At 56.7% G+C, this 15,203-nt stretch overlaps 1 protein-coding gene across 1 annotated transcript in view; it reads right to left on the reverse strand.

The window, feature by feature from the left end:
* Positions 1–2,490: 2,490 nt before the first annotated feature.
* The window catches only part of DISP3 (dispatched RND transporter family member 3), a 36,054-nt gene continuing 23,341 nt past the window's right edge, over positions 2,491–15,203 (reverse strand). Inside the window, exons 10-20 of the mRNA XM_052654149.1 lie at positions 14,409–14,522; positions 13,154–13,290; positions 11,576–11,760; positions 8,962–9,092; positions 8,712–8,884; positions 7,592–7,718; positions 6,723–6,868; positions 5,028–5,187; positions 4,328–4,441; positions 3,750–3,916; positions 2,491–2,853 (exon numbers count right to left, since the gene is read on the reverse strand). Coding sequence (XP_052510109.1) covers positions 2,491–2,853; positions 3,750–3,916; positions 4,328–4,441; positions 5,028–5,187; positions 6,723–6,868; positions 7,592–7,718; positions 8,712–8,884; positions 8,962–9,092; positions 11,576–11,760; positions 13,154–13,290; positions 14,409–14,522 — 1,817 coding nt within the window. The remainder of the gene's footprint in view (positions 2,854–3,749; positions 3,917–4,327; positions 4,442–5,027; positions 5,188–6,722; positions 6,869–7,591; positions 7,719–8,711; positions 8,885–8,961; positions 9,093–11,575; positions 11,761–13,153; positions 13,291–14,408; positions 14,523–15,203) is intronic.

Here is a 15,203-nt window from a genome sequence, read left to right on the forward strand (position 1 = left end):
CAGGGATGAGCACACACTCTGGGACAGGCTGTGTGTGTTAGTCGTGTCCGACTCTGCGACTACATGGACTGTAGCCCGCCAGGCTTCTCTGTCCGTGGGATTCTCCAGGCAAGAATACTGGAGTGGGTAGCCATTCCCTTCTCCAGGGAATCTTCCTGACCCAGGGATTGAACTTGGATTTCCTGCATTGCGGGTGGATTCTTGACCATCTGAACCACCAGGGACAGGCTGGTTGGGGTCAAACTCTGGGTTTACCACCAGCAGCTGCCTGACTCAGGCAAGGCAATCTCTCGAGCATTGGTTTCCCCAGACATAAAATGGGTCCGAGCACCCCCTCCCTAAGGTTAACAACTGAGCTGATGCATGTTGAGCCTTGTTTTGCGTTGAATTGTGTTCCTCCCAAAAGATATGTTGAGGCTAACCCTGGTCCCCATGAATGTCAGCTTGTTTTTAAAATATTTTATTTATTTTGGCTGTGCCATGTCTTAGTTGTGGCACATGGGATTTTCGATCTTTGACGCACCATGCAGGATCTTTAGTTGTGGTGTGTGAACTCCTTAGTTGCAGCATGTGGGGTCTAGTTCCATGACCAGGGATTGAACCCCTGCCTTGGGAGCGCAGAGTCTTAGCCACTGGACCACCAGAGAAGTCCCAGATGTGAGCTTATTTGGAAATGGGATCTTTGCAGGTGATCAAATTAAGATGAGGTCATCAGGATCTGATACAACTGAAGGCAATGTGACCTTCACAGAGAGAAGACGGGCAAGTGAAGATGGAGACAGAGACTGGAGTGATGCCTCTACAAGCCAACGAATGCCAAGGATGGCCAGCCACCAACAGAAAGAAGCCAGGAGAGGGGGACGGAGCAGAGTCCCCCTCAACCTCCAGAACGACCCTCTCCGCCTACACCTTCCATCAGATTTCCAGCCTCCAGAACTGGGAGAAAATAAACTTCTGTCTTTATAAGCCACCCAGTCTGAAGCACTTTGTTACTAAGACAAACCCTAAGAAGAGCAACTGGCATGCTAAGAGCTATGTGTCAGCTTATACCATTAACCCGGTGTTTGGTGTCTGTCTTCACCGTGGAGAGTGGGAACCAAGATCCGATGCTCCCTCAGCAAATACTGAGCCTCTGTTGGGTGCCAGGCACACACTGGGTGTTGACAGGTTGTTGCAGGTCTGTCCTGCATGCCCAGCCTCCCTGTTAATATTTACAGATGACCAGGCTAGCTCACCTGGAGACCATCCACCCACCCTAAGGGGTCAGTCCCAGCTCAGTCTGTGTCCAGCTTCCTAATGCCCTGGGCCGATGTCTGTCCCAAGGAAGAAGGTCACAGCACGGTACTGGGAACATTGAAGGGGCTAATAAGTGTCCCAGTAGGGAGCCAAATGGGCTCCACTCCTATGGTGCCCCCCGCCCCCAAAAGTTCCCCAGCCTGACTCTGGGCTCCCAGAGTACTCTGCGACCCTGTTCCCCAGAGGGTCCTGCCCCTTCCACTCCACCTCCATCTCCTTCCAGGCCCAGCGCCCGCCTCGAGCCAGGTTCCCAAGGCACCATGCAAACACTTAGTTATCGCAATTTGAAGAATACAATGGAGCCAGCAATGCTTAAAATGCTCGTGTTAATGGCGGCGGTCTGCAGTTTCATTTCACTTTAATAAGAACCATCTGCTGTGAGCAGGAGGCAGGCACGACCAGCTCCCCATCCCAGGAGTTGCCCCCTCCCCCAAATTCCACCCAGAGTCAGGGTGGGGAGGTAGGGGGCTCAGATCTGTGAGGAAGGCTGTGCTGGGGCCCCATGGCTTTCCAGAAAGCAGAGCCCCTTGAGTCTGGGGCCAGGATAGGACATGCAGTAACCCAGGCTGGTCCTTCTGTCCTCCCAGGCCAGGACCTAAAGGCCTAGGGAGGACCACAGGACCACCCAGCACTGGTCGCCGTAAAACTGATGGGGAGGGAGGGGGCAGGGGGTGTGAGGCCCTGCCCTTGAACCCTCTGTGCTCTTCCTGCAGAGTTCCCGAGGGAGGCCACTCTGGCTGTGCCACTGACCCAGCTACAACTCAGTTACTTTGCCTTCTGATGCCTTGATTTTCACATCCATAGAATGGGGGCCCTGTAACAACCACATCAGAAAGTTCTTGTGAGCACTGAGGCAATGTGGAAATTCTGCAGAGGGAAGCCCCCTGCAAAAATCACCTGACCCCCCTGGGAACCAGGTTCAGGAGGAGGGCTGGTCTCTTGCCCTAACAGGGAGAGGCAGGGCAGCTGCCAGTGTCCAGCAGTGGGGAGCGGCAGCCAGCTTCACCACCCAGCAGGGGCTGGCACTGTGATGAAGGCAGTGTGGGTCACACAGGTGGGTGACGTCTGGCCCAGGCCTGGGAACATAAGGAATTGTAGCCTAGCTGCGAACAAAGTGCCTCTGGGCACCGAGAACAAGCATCTCACCCCCACTTACTGGACCAAAGGTGTGCAAGTCCAGGTGCAGTGCCAGGGCTATAGGGAGGTCCCATTGGGCAGGGGGATCTTATAGCCGCTCCGGAGGAGCAGAAGGCAGGCGCCCAGCCCCAGGGCCCCCGCCAGGAGCACAGCGCCCAGGGCTTTGAGGAAGGAAGTCCTGGTCCGCGTGAAGGAGCCGGGCGCCATGATGCCGAGCAGGGCTGTGCTGACCGTGAGCGTGTAGAGGATGGAGACGCCTGTGTTGAGGGCGACGATCTTGCCGAACTTGGCAAATGGGGCAATGATGCAGAAGAAGAGGGGCACCGTGGCGATGACTGTGGTGAGGGCGCTGGAGACGATGGCCACGCCCACATGCCGCACCGCCTCCAGCGTCCGCCACTGGCGCTGCGAGTGGGCATCCTGGGGGTAAGTGAGAGAACGCTGGGGCCCCAGAAGGGATCACTCCCTGCCTGGGGCTTGGGATGGGGGTTTGGGCCCTGGGAAACACGCACATGCTGTCCAAAGCCAGGCTTGACCCTGCAGGGCTCTGATTCCCCCTTCATAAATATGTGTGTGTTGGGGGTGGGGGAGGGTGAGAGCGGGGTAATAACAGCACCTGCTCCGACGGCTCTGCGGGAACATAAAACCCGCTCCCCTGCAGCAGTGCCCAGCGCTGGGCACACAGTGGGGGCTGGCTAAACATCGCTATGACAACCGGAACACTGATGATCTGCACGGTAGGTCCTGGAACATGGGAGCCCTGACTGGAACTGATTCCTTCTTTTGACTGAGAGAAGCTAAATGTATAACTGATTTAATTTATGTATTTATGAATGTTTCACACCCAAACAATTCCAAACTGGGGAAAACCAAAAACTTTACGAGACCCAGAGCTGGTTTTAGCACTGAGTACGTGGGTATTCCCTAAGCCACAAGGTCCAGTGAGGGTGGGGTGGCCTCAGGGTCACAACTAGAAGGGCTCAGACCTGCTTCCTGGGCTTGAGAATGAGACTGGGAATCAGGGACTCGAGAAACAGGAAGGGCCCTTGGACAGCGCCTGGTCCAACCCCTCATGCTCACTTAGGGAGACAGAGCTGGGGGAGTGGACCCATCCTCGGCCCACAGTCATGCTAGGTGCAGCTGCCTGAGAATTCGAGTCCCCTGGTGGAGAATGGCCCTGGAAACAGAGGCTCCTGCAACACATGCTGGATGGGAATCGTACACCATGGTGTCCAGCTACCCTTGGGGGCCTTCGTCAGTGGCACTGGGGAGGAAGAAGATCCCTTAGGGATGGGAAGGGCAGGTGGGGGGCTCACCTCAGCCTGGTGAGGGGGCAGACTCTCTCCAGCCAGCAGGTAGCCCTCAACCAGATGGACGCAGTAATCCACGGAGGAGCCGACGAGAATGGACAGAGAGATCGCCTCCACGGCGCCCATCTCCCAGCCGCTCCAGTACATGATGGTCACCACAAGGCACACGATGCCTGCAGGGGCGGGGAGGTAGCTTGGACCTGGCCCCACCCATACAGTCCTGGAAGGGGCTGGGCAAATTCAGAGGGTCTCTGGGGAAGGCGAGGAAGTCTACGGCAGATCCCTCAGCCCTGGGGACTGGTGAGACAAGGAGGGACAGGGCCTGAGAGGGCTGAGGGGGCCTGAAAGAGGTGACAGAGGGGGCAGCAACACACCCTTGGGCTGAGACCTGCCACCTGGTGCCACCTGGCTCCTCTTGGGGAGTGCACGGCCCTACGAACAATTGTCACAGAGGCTCCTTTCGCCTGGGGTGGGGGGTGTGTGTGTCTCGGGAAACCACGCAAGAGATGAGACAGTTAAGGGTGGAGGAGAACTTGAGACCGCCAGTGAGAGCCCTGCCCGCTCCTGGCCCCCGGCCCACCTACCCAAGATGCTGAGGAGCACAGGCAGCAGGAGCAGCACGTGGGTGGTGAACACGGCCACGGCGGCCACGCAGATGAGCAGGGACAGGGCCAGGCCATACAGGGCGCTCTGCACCCCTGCGAGGGAGACGCAAGGGCCCTCAGCGGGGCTGCAGCGCTGGGCGCCCACAACCCCCTCACCCTGGTGGTTCAGAGGTGCGGGGGTCACGCAGGTCGGCACCGCCACAGCCAGCTGTGTCCCTCTGGTGACTTTCAGCCACACGCCCTCTCTGAATCCCCATTTCTTCATTTGTAAAAGGGGATAATGACAGTACCTACTCCCTAGGCCTCATTTGGAATTTAAAGAGATAACACGGGCCAGGCCTCAGCCAGGGCTTGGCATCGAGAAGGCCTCCTAATGACAGATGGCTGCTTACAGCAGTCACTGGTAATGGTAATGACCGCTGGCTATGATGGCCATTAGCATCGTTACCATTTCTTTTTAAGTGGGCAAACTCAGGATCAGAGGATGTGGCCAGATGCCCCCAAACTCTGGTCTCCGATCGGTGCTGGCGCCCACTGTGTCATTCCAGTTCCTCCAGGGCTCTTGGCCAGAATTGAGAAGACAAGCATGGCTCAGACAGGCCAGGCCGTAGCCTCCCTGGTCCGGGTCACCTGCCACCGCCCACTGTGCCGGGGCCCTGGGGGAGGGGCTGCCGCTCGCCTATGATCTCCATGAAGATCTGCTTCCAGTGCTCGCAGGTCTGGAAGCCGTGGTGCAGGGCCGAGCCCTCGGGGAGTGTCTTCAGCTGCTGCTGCAGGAAGTTCTCCCAGCGGAGGTAGTCCGAGTAGGTCTGGAAGGAGGACTTGCCCTTGTACGTGGTCTGCGGGGACACGAGCCAGTGAGACAGGTGGGTGGCTGAGGCCTGTTATGCTGCCCTGGCGATGCCCGGTCAGCTCTATAACAAATGCAGCTGGTCCCTGGACATTTGCAAATGGAGTGTGCTGCATGGAGGGTGAAGGGTGAGCCCATCCGAGACCACCTCCCACCAGCCTCCAGGTGCACGTCTGACTCACAGCAGTGGCAGCAGGTCCCAAAGCAACCAAAGTCCCTGCCCCATCCCAAAAGGACCACCTCCAACTCCCAGAGCCCCTGGCTCTGAGTCCCACTGTTGGCCCATGCTGTTTCCTCTGCCCTCACAGCCGGCTTCTGCCCCTCCTTCAAGTAGGGTTCCGTCTCCTCCAGGAAGCGTTCCTTGATGCCCCAAGACAGGCATCCTCTGGGCTCTTTAAACCCTTGATGCTTTCCCATCATTGTTCTCATCACTGTCTGGCAAGCTGCCCCCACCTTCTCCTGGCTGTACTGTGAGTCTGGGAGGGCAGGTGGCCTGTCTGGTTCACAGTGCCCAGCTCTGGAACTTTCATGTATATTACTTCGTTGACCCAATTCTGCCCTCCCTGAGCACAAACCAATTCACAATGAGTCTATGCGCAGGTGTGTGTCTGAGTGCTGGTGGGGTGGGAAGTAATGTCCTGTCACTTGGAGGGACCTGAGCAGGGATTCTTCAAACTGTCTGCGGCTTCAGCTTTAAAAAGGAAGGAAATTTGGACACAGGCTACAGCACAGATGAACCTGAAGAGTATTATGCTAAGTGGAATGAACCAATCATAAAAAGCCAGTGCTGTGTGAGGGATGAGAGCGGTCAAATCCGTGGGGACAGAAGCAGAGTAGTGGCTGGAGGGGGGCCCTGGGGAGTCCACATGTATCGGGAACAGTTTCACTTTTGCAAGATGAAAGATTTTAGAGATGGACGTTGGTGACATTTGCATCACTGTGAACACGCTTAATATTACTGAACTATACATTTACATTGGAGAAGGAAATGGCAACCCACTCCAGTGGTCTTGCCTGGAGAATCCCAGGGACAGTGGAGCCTGGTGGGCTGCCGTCTATGGGATCGCACAGAGTCGGGGTGGGGATGGCTGGTTGCACAGTGGGGTATGGGGATGGCTGGTCCCCTGGCTTCCATCTCTCCTGGGGGGACCCAGCACAGGGGCTCTGTGGCCCAGAACCTGGCCCCTCCCAGTGGCAGAGGGGAGCATCTTGAACTGTCACCTACCCCCACGGAATGATGTGAACCCTGAGCCTTTGGGGAAGAAGGGAGGTGAGAGCTGCCTGGCGTTCTGTGTGGCAGAAAGGCGCAGCCTGGTGGTCAGACAGCCTGGTTTTGCACTTGATGCTGGCACTCATGAATCCCGTGACCTTGGGCAAGCAACTTCCTCCCTCTTGGCCTCAGTCTCCCCTCTAAGGAGACCCCCTCTGCTCTGCTCTGGGACGGGGGCTGGAGGTCAGTGGTGACACTGCACTCTGTCAGGTTGGCATGCTGCGCCATGCCCGGTTGGTCCACCCAGGGCTCACCGACTCGAAGGCCATGGAGATCCACTGCACGCGGCCGTCTTTGACACCCACAGCCCCATGTGACAGCTGCCCTGGGAGCAGGTGGGGTTCGGGCAGCTCCTTGCACTCGGGGTGCAGCATGTGCAGGAAGGAGGAGATGCTGTAGCCTGCAGGGATGGCGGAGAGGGGGTTGGGGTGCACCTGGTTTGGAGCACCTCTTCCCCTATCCCACCCACCCATGTATACCCACCCATCTGAGTGTACATGCCAGGGGCACATGCTTTCCCCCCAACCTAGTTTAAAAAATGTCTGAAACTACCAGCAATGGCATTGGGAAACCTACAATACCCATTTGCCACTGGGGCAGAAATTGAAATCCTGTGCCTTCTCAGAACCCACCTGCCAGTGCAGGAGACATAAGAAACGAGGGTTCAATCCCTGGGTGGGGGAAGATCCCCTGGAGGAGGAAATGGCAACCCACCCCAGTATTCTTGCCTGGGAAATCCCATAGACAGAGGAGTCTGGTGGGCTACAGTCCATGGGTTGCAAAGAGTCAGACATGACTGCAGCGACTTAGCATGCAGCACATGCATGCCTTTTCAGGAAGAACCCTAGTCTGACCCAGGTTACTACTGAGGGGTTGGCCCCAGACCTCACCCCCAATTTTGGGAAAGCTGCTCCCACAGGTGTGCCCTGCACATCGCACACCTCCCCAGGCCTGTGGACTCTCTGCCTGTTCATCCTCAAGCATGAGACTACTCTCATCTGGAAGGTTCACATAGCTCCCACCCCCACGTGGACACATATACACACAGACGAGAGTCCGCAGACACCCCAACTCCAGGCATGTAAGCCCTGGGGGCTGTCCCCACCTTGGACCTCACACCCACCTGAGGGCAGGCACTGGGCCCCGCCCGGCTTCACCAACTCCGAGTTCCCCGCTATGGCCTTGCAGAGGCGACACAGGTGCCCAATTTCTTTGAAGAGGTCAAAGCTGCTGTCATAGATGACGCTGCCCTTTCCCAAGGAGACACAAGCCAGTGCAGCTGCTCAGTGAGTCCGGGACTCAGCCCTGGCCCCACCCTGGGGAGGAGCCTCTGGCAGCTCCTGCAACCATCCTGGCCAGTGCTCAAACCCTCTGCCTGGTTGCCCATGGTCCTGCCTGAGCCTGCTCTGCCCCACCCCCCAGCAGCTCCTCTGCTCCCATCACTGCCCACCCCCACGGACCCCCGCAGTCTCCCTTCCTTGAGTTTACTCACAGCATGCTCACCTGGGCCCCATGCTTTCCACTCTCCCTCCGCACAGCCGAGTCCCACCTGCCCTCCATCACCTGCTTCCTCTCCTCCCCACCTCCCCATCCCTCCTCTGAACCCCTGTGGACTCATGGTCCAGACTGGACACAACTCCTCTGACTCCACCTGGCTCTCAAATTACTTTATGTCTGAAGCCCTGTAAACCCGGCTGGGCTGACTTCCCGAGGCAGAGGTTACGACCGAGACCTACATCCACAGTCCTTTCCACCACGTCTCAGCCCCCATCACGTGCCAGGCACAGACCAAGTCACACCTCTGTCTGTCAGATCCTTTCTCCTCCAGCGCCCAAGAGCCCAGCACCAGCACAAACATGTACAAAGAGGGAGACTACCCCAGGCGAGGGCACCCTGGCTGAGGCACACAACAAGGGCTATGGGCAGGGGGTTGGGGAGGGGCCCCCTGCAGGAGAACAGAGAGGGTTTACCCACCTGTTGCCCTCCCCTCTGTTCCACCCCTAGTGATGCAGGGTGGCTGGCTTGGTCCCAGATTCCTGGGTGATTCTAAAAGCTCGACCCTGCTCCATCCTCAAGAGAAATGATGCCCCAAGGGTCCGGGGAGGTCCTGTCTGGGCTGGGTGAGTGGTCAAGGAACTAAGGGTGGGGGTGGGGAGCTGGGCTGGTGGTCCCGGCACTGGTAGCTGTTCATCAGCCTGCTCTGGCGGGGCCCTTTGGCAGCTGTCCAGTGTGGGCACACGCACCGGGTCTCCAATGACGTGGTTGTCCCCCTGCCGTGTGCGGTTGATGCCAATGATGCCAAAGACCACAAAGACCATGGCCCCCGTGTCCACCAGCGGCCGCACTGCTGGCTTCCCGCAGCCCGTGTTTATGCAGGGGTTGAAGCCGAAGGTGGCGGAGAGGCGGGCCTTGGGTGCTGCAGAGGGAGGCACAGCTGTACAGAAAGGCCAGGCCCAGCCTCCCGAGGCCCCATGGCAGCCTCCCTGCACATACCTTTCTCGCTGGGCACGTAGAAGAAGCCTTTGGTCGGCCCATCGGGGCTGGAGCTGAGCAAGCAGCCGGGAGGTGCCACACACACACGCCCATGGAAAGGGGGCTTGTGGGACTGGGCAAAATACAGCTTCCTGTGGAGGCAAAGGAGGCCGGGACTGAGGCCGGGAGGGCCAGGAGGGCCAGGAAGGGCTGGGGAGGAGAGGCAAAGGCATGCAGAGGCTGGAAGAGCAACCCAGGGATCAAACCAGCATCTCTGACGTCTCCTGCATTGGCAGGTGGGTTCTTTACCACTAAGGCCACCTGGGAAGGCCACCTGGGAAGCCCTCCAGGGGTGCAAGAATTCTGAATGACCTCAGGGCCAGCCTTGGGGTCATTGCTCAGAAGCCCCCAGCCCCACCTTAAACTGAACAGTTACAGAGCTCAAGATTCTGTTTGAAGAAAGGATTCCATGGTCAGCTTATTTACCACTGGAACTTGATGTAGCTCTGGGATTCCCTGGTGGCTCAATGGTAAAGAATCTGCATGTAATGCAGGAGACCCGGGTTCGATCCCTGGGTTGGAAAGATCCCCTGGAGAAGGGAATGGCAACCCATTCCTGTATTCTTGCCTGGAGAATTCCATGGGCAGAGGAGCCTGGCTGGCTACAGTCCATGGGGTCACAAACAGTCAGACACGACTGAGCGACTAACACTTCCTTGATGTAGTTCCAGGTGCTTTCTAGAATGTTCTAAGCTCATCCAGACAGCATGACCCCAGTGGCTACTGTGTATCTGCAGAGGGAACCTAGCTCTAGAGGGCAGGCAGAAGGAGCCCCACCTCCTGAGCCAGGTGGGCCAAGCTGGAATGGCCCAGTGAGCCCATCTTGGTCATCCCCCCGCCCCAAGCTGAGTCCAGCCTCAAGTGGGTGCTCACTACCCCAAGGCCAGGCCCTGCCAAACAGACTATGGTCCCTGGTGTCAGAAGTGCAGGCCCTGCACTGCCGTTATCTGGACTGCAACGGCAGCGGGCTCTTCCTTTTGGAGCACGTATTGTAATTTGTAATGACATTGCGCTTAACTTGCTAGCTGCTATCTCCTGCTAGTCAGCCTGAGGGCAGGAGTCACATCTGTCTTGTTTACCATCCCCAGCACTAGCCACATGCAGGCCCACTGACAGTGCTCAAGGTTTATTAAATGAATGAATGGATAAGAATAAGGCCCTCAGCTAACACAGCCTCAATGGTCAGAACCTGGGGGAGGAACCTGGGAAAAGATGCCCCCAGCTGGCTTGGAGACCCTCAAGGCACAGCACACAGTTGCTCATTAGGTATCTGGGGGCAGTGACTTCATGCCAGGCGCTAGGCAGGGCATGTGTATACAGTAGATAAGGACAACACACACGGGCTCTCTCCTGTCACCTTACAGTCTCAGGATGTTAGCCGCTCAGTCGTGTCCGACTCTTTGCGACCCCATGGACTGTAGCCCGCCAGGCTCCTCTGTCCATGGAATTCCCCAGGCAAGAATACTGGAGTGGGTTGCTTGCCCTCCTCCAGAGGATCTTCCTGACCCAGGGATCAAACCTGGGTCTCCTGCATTGCAGGCAGATTCTTTAGGGAGGGGCAACACTAAATAAATAACTTCTGAATTAACTGTATGCACTGAGAGTGTGGATTGAGCCTTGGGGAGGTAGGCAGAGTGTACTCATTTTTCCTTCACTCATTCACCCAGCAAGTGTTTCCTGAGCACCTGCCACATGCCAGGCCCTGGACCAGGTGAGGGGACACGGCAGGAGGCCTACGTTCTCCTGAGCAAAGACAGGGAACGAACCAGCTGTCAGTATGATTCCAGGAGGTGACGGGAACCAGAAAGAGAGCAGCTGGGGGATGTATGGGGAGAGATGGGGTGTGGCTGTTTCAGCTGTGGGAGGGCGGTCTGGTCAGAGACAGCCATGGGTGGGGAGTATCTGGGTAAGGACCTAAATCTTGAGAAGGAGTCAATCATGGACTTCCCTTGTGGTCCTGTGGTTAAGACTCTGCCTTCCTCTGCAGGGGATGTCGGTTTGATCCCTGGTCAAGGAACTAAGAGCTCACATGCCATGTGGTACAGCCAGGAAAAAAAAAAAGTCCATTTCTGGAGGAGCTGGGGAAGAGCACCATAGGTCCAAGGAACAGCAAATGCAGGAGCTCTGAGCTGGGAACTGCCTGGTGTGCCGAGGGGCAAGCAGACAGCATCTCTCACAGAGCCATTCAGAGGATAAGGGGCAGATGGGGGAGAGAACTGCGGGCCTGGCATCTTGGTGTTCCCCCATCCCCAGCCCTGGGGGGAAGACTGTCTAAGCACACATGCAGGAATAGGCAGGGGTTTCTTTTTTTAAAAAAGAATTTTTTTTTAATGTGGACCACTTTTTAAAGCCTTATTGACTTTGTTACAATATTGCTTCTGTTTTAGGTTTTGGTTTTATGCCCCTGAGGCATGTAGGACTGTAGCGTCACTGACTAGGGATTGAACTTGCTCTCCCTGCACTGGAAGGCAAAGTCTTAACCACCAGACCAACAGCAAGTCCCTGGACAGGGGCCTGCTCACATCTGGTGGGAGGGGCAAACGAGTGGGAACCGGCTCGTCTGCAAGGCTGTTACCGGGTGTGCTGCTGCTCCTTGGCGGCCACGTAGAAGCTGAAGTCAAGCTTCCAGCCCCGCTTGGTGTCGCAGGCCAAGGTCGTCACCATCCACTTGCGGGAGGGGCTCGCCGCCTGGAGCAGCCCTACTGTAGACATACAAGCGGTCAGCTTCTTGGTGAAGTTACCAAAAGGCGCTCTATACACCTAAGCAGTGGATTGACAGAGACAAGACAGGTGACTCCAGGAGGCTGCCTCTGCCTGGGCTGGGCCTCAGGCCGGGTCCCCTCCCTCCTAGGAGAGCTCCCTGCCCCCCGCCCCTGTTCCAGCCCCCAGAGTCAGGGGAAGAGCTCTGGGCAGAACCCAGGAGGCTTGGGTTCGAGTTTAAAGATAGGGCAAACCTTTCCCTCTCTCTCTCTGAGCCTTAGTCCTTCCTTCAACTGAGGATTTACTCCAAGCCAGCCCTGAGCTGGGCTGTGAGAATACGACACTGAACCAGATGGGCTTGGTCCCTGCCCTCCTAGAGCTGCCAGTGATGATGGTTTGGCCACCTCATGCGAAGAGTTGACTCATTGGAAAAGACTCTGATGCTGGGAGGGATTGGGGGCAGGAGGAGAAGGGGACAACAGAGGATGAGATGGCTGGATGGCATCACTGACTTGATGGACGTGAGTCTGAGTGAACTCCAAGAGTTGGTGATGGACAGGGAGGCCTGGCGTGCTGCGATTTATGGGGTTGCAAAGAGTCAGACACAACTGAGTGACTGAACTGAACACTTAAATATTAGGATGATAAGACCCAGGAGGAATGGGGCAGTGGAGTGGAAGAGGAGTGTGAACTGAGAATTATTTCCAGGACATGGACCAAGGAGGTGACATTATGCTAAGAAACCTGAACGGGGAGCCAGCCGTGCTTTAAGCTGGAAGCCAGGCTCTCCAGGCAGTGGGAATCACCTTGTAGGCATTGGTGTAAAGGTCAGAGCCAGAGAATACCTCACATACTCTGTCTTTCAAATGGAAATACAAACCCTGATCAGATGAGTTGACATGCATTGACATGGGTAACTGTCACCCTGGAGGTGTAACGTGTTAAAGAAACACCAATGATGTTTGAGAGGAAAAAATCAGAGGCCTGGGTTGGCCCTGGGAGACCCTTTTCTGGGGGTGTTAGAACAGAGGCTGAAAACAACAGTCTAACTCATGGCTCCTGTTTACTGAGTGCTTACTACATTCCAGATGTTACAGAACTCACAGGCTTTGCCTCAAGTACCTCCAGCAACCCTGGGTGGTACCTTTCATTCCCCCATTACACAGATGAGGAAACTGAGGCTCAGAGAGATTAAGTAATCTTCCCAAAGACACTAAAAATGGCACAGCCAGAACTCGAACCCAGGCCTACCTGACTCAGCAGCCCCGCTTTCACCATTCTGCAGGTCCCTGCTGTGGGCCTGGCTGATGGCAGGAGAGGGTCCTCATTTGCCTGGAGCAGGTCCATCCTCGCAGACCCTGTCCCTACCCTGACGTGGCCAGTGCCCACCAATGCAGCACTGAGGGCCCCTTCCCTGGTTGAGGCAGCTCACTGCATGAGAGCCCAGGCTCACCTGGAAGGAGGGCACCTCCCCGTCCCCAAGGGACACGGTCTGCCAAGGGGCAGGCAGGCTGGCGTTGAGGGAGAACCTGTAGACAGTCGGGCGGCCTCTGTTCTTCACCTTGGAGATGTACACAGTGCCTGGGGAGTCTAGGGACAAACGAGGGGTGGAGGAGGGGGGACGATCACCTCGGCTGGCATCCCCTGACCCTGCAGCAGCCCAGCCTCTGTTCCACTGGCTGAGGAGCTGAGCCTGATCTTAGGCTCATCTCCAAGTGTTGGCTCTGTTCCTGTATACTGGACCGAGCCCACTGCAGTGGTGGGGGGGCAGGTGGTGGTGGACACAGGGATGGCGCAGTGGCATAGATGGAGGGGAGGTGGTAGTGAACACTGGATGGGGAGGTGGCATAGATGGAGGGGAGGTGGTGGTGGACACTGGATGGGAGGTGGCAGAGATGGAGGGGAGGTGGTGGTGGACACTGGATGGGAGGTGGCAGAGATGGAGGGGAGGTGGTGGTGGACACTGGATGGGAGGTGGCATAGATGGAGGGGAGGTGGCATAGATGGAAGGGAGGTGGCAGAGATGGAGGGGAGGTGGTGGTGGACACTGGATGGGAGGTGGCAGAGATGGAGGGGAGGTGGTGGTGGACACTGGATGGGAGGTGGCAGGCATGGAGGAAGTGACAGTGCGGGGTGGAAGCCATGGTAACAACGTGCCAGTATGGGCTAGGGAAGTGGCAGTGATGCCAATGACGGGAGCACACTGTGAAAGGTGGGGCCTCATTGGTGATGATGATGGTGGGCACAGAGCAGGTGATGATGGTTGTGGGGTGACAAGGACATATGGAGCTGCTCCAGGGGTTAATTCTGGGGGTTAACTGCCGGGGGTTAATTCCCACATGTATCCCAGCATACCCCCTCTGACAGGGATATGCCAGAAGAGATAAGCTAGGCTCCAGTGTTCAGGAGGCCCCCCTCCCTGAAATCAGGATGGATCTGGCACACAAGGCGGGTTCATGGGGCAGCACAGGCCAGGCTGGGGTGTGGCAGGAGGGGATCGCCTTGTTCTGGCCAAGGAGAGCTGGTAGGACACTGGGCGAGGGCCTCAAGTTCACTCCCCCACCCCCACCCCCACCCCTGACCCAACCCTGTTGTTCTTGAAGGAGAATCAAAGAAGGGATTTTATCTGTTCTCTCCACAAGACCCCCACACCCTTGTACCAGGACATCCCGACACCCCCACCCAGACAGTCCACATTCCCCACTGACCCTGGAGCGTGGCCTCAGGCCGGCTGGCCCAGGACACCCCAGAACCCCGCTTCTTCTTCTCCAAGGACGTCCGGATATTGTTCTGCAGGCTGTGGGGCTTCTCCTGGAACAGACCTACCCCCAGCGTCGTGTCAGGGACTCCTGGAGGGCCTCCCCGGCTGGGCTCGGCCAAGGTTGGGACAGTGAAAAATCCCAGGACACGGGCCCTGGAGCTCTCAGAAAAGGGGGTGGTGTCAGGGTATCTGGAGAAAAGGCTTTTTCTAAAACAAACGTGGGGGGAACTGAAGAAATGCCAAATGCATAAGAATCTTAAGGCAAAAGAAAGGTACCCACCAGCCTTACCCAGAGAAAGACATTCAGAAGCTTTCCCTACTCACCCTCATCTTGCCTCACTTTTCCCCTGTCAGACGGGATGACACCCCCAAGGGTAACCTCTGGAGGGTAGTTGAGGGACCAAAGGGGATGCTGCATCTCATGGGCTTAGCAACATGTCAGGCTTGTGCTGAATGCTCCATAAATAGGAATAATTAGGAACAGCAGAGATGAGGGGAGACTGCTTGTTTTGCCCCAAGCATTGTAGATGAATTTTTTGTTGGTTTTGTTTTATTAATGAGCTACATTTTACACCTTCAAAAATGCAATCCTCACAGTAATTCTAGGAGGTGGTTATTATTAACCCCATTTGACAGAGAAGCAAGCAGAGGTTCGAGGAGGTTACATGACCTGTAGGGAAGTGAGAGGCGGAGGCCAGCAGGACAGGTCCTGTCTGCCCCTACAGCCGAAGCTCTTTTTGCT

This window comes from Budorcas taxicolor, chromosome 16 (assembly GCF_023091745.1).
Source record: "Budorcas taxicolor isolate Tak-1 chromosome 16, Takin1.1, whole genome shotgun sequence".
In the NCBI taxonomy this organism is placed as follows: Eukaryota; Metazoa; Chordata; class Mammalia; order Artiodactyla; family Bovidae; genus Budorcas; species Budorcas taxicolor.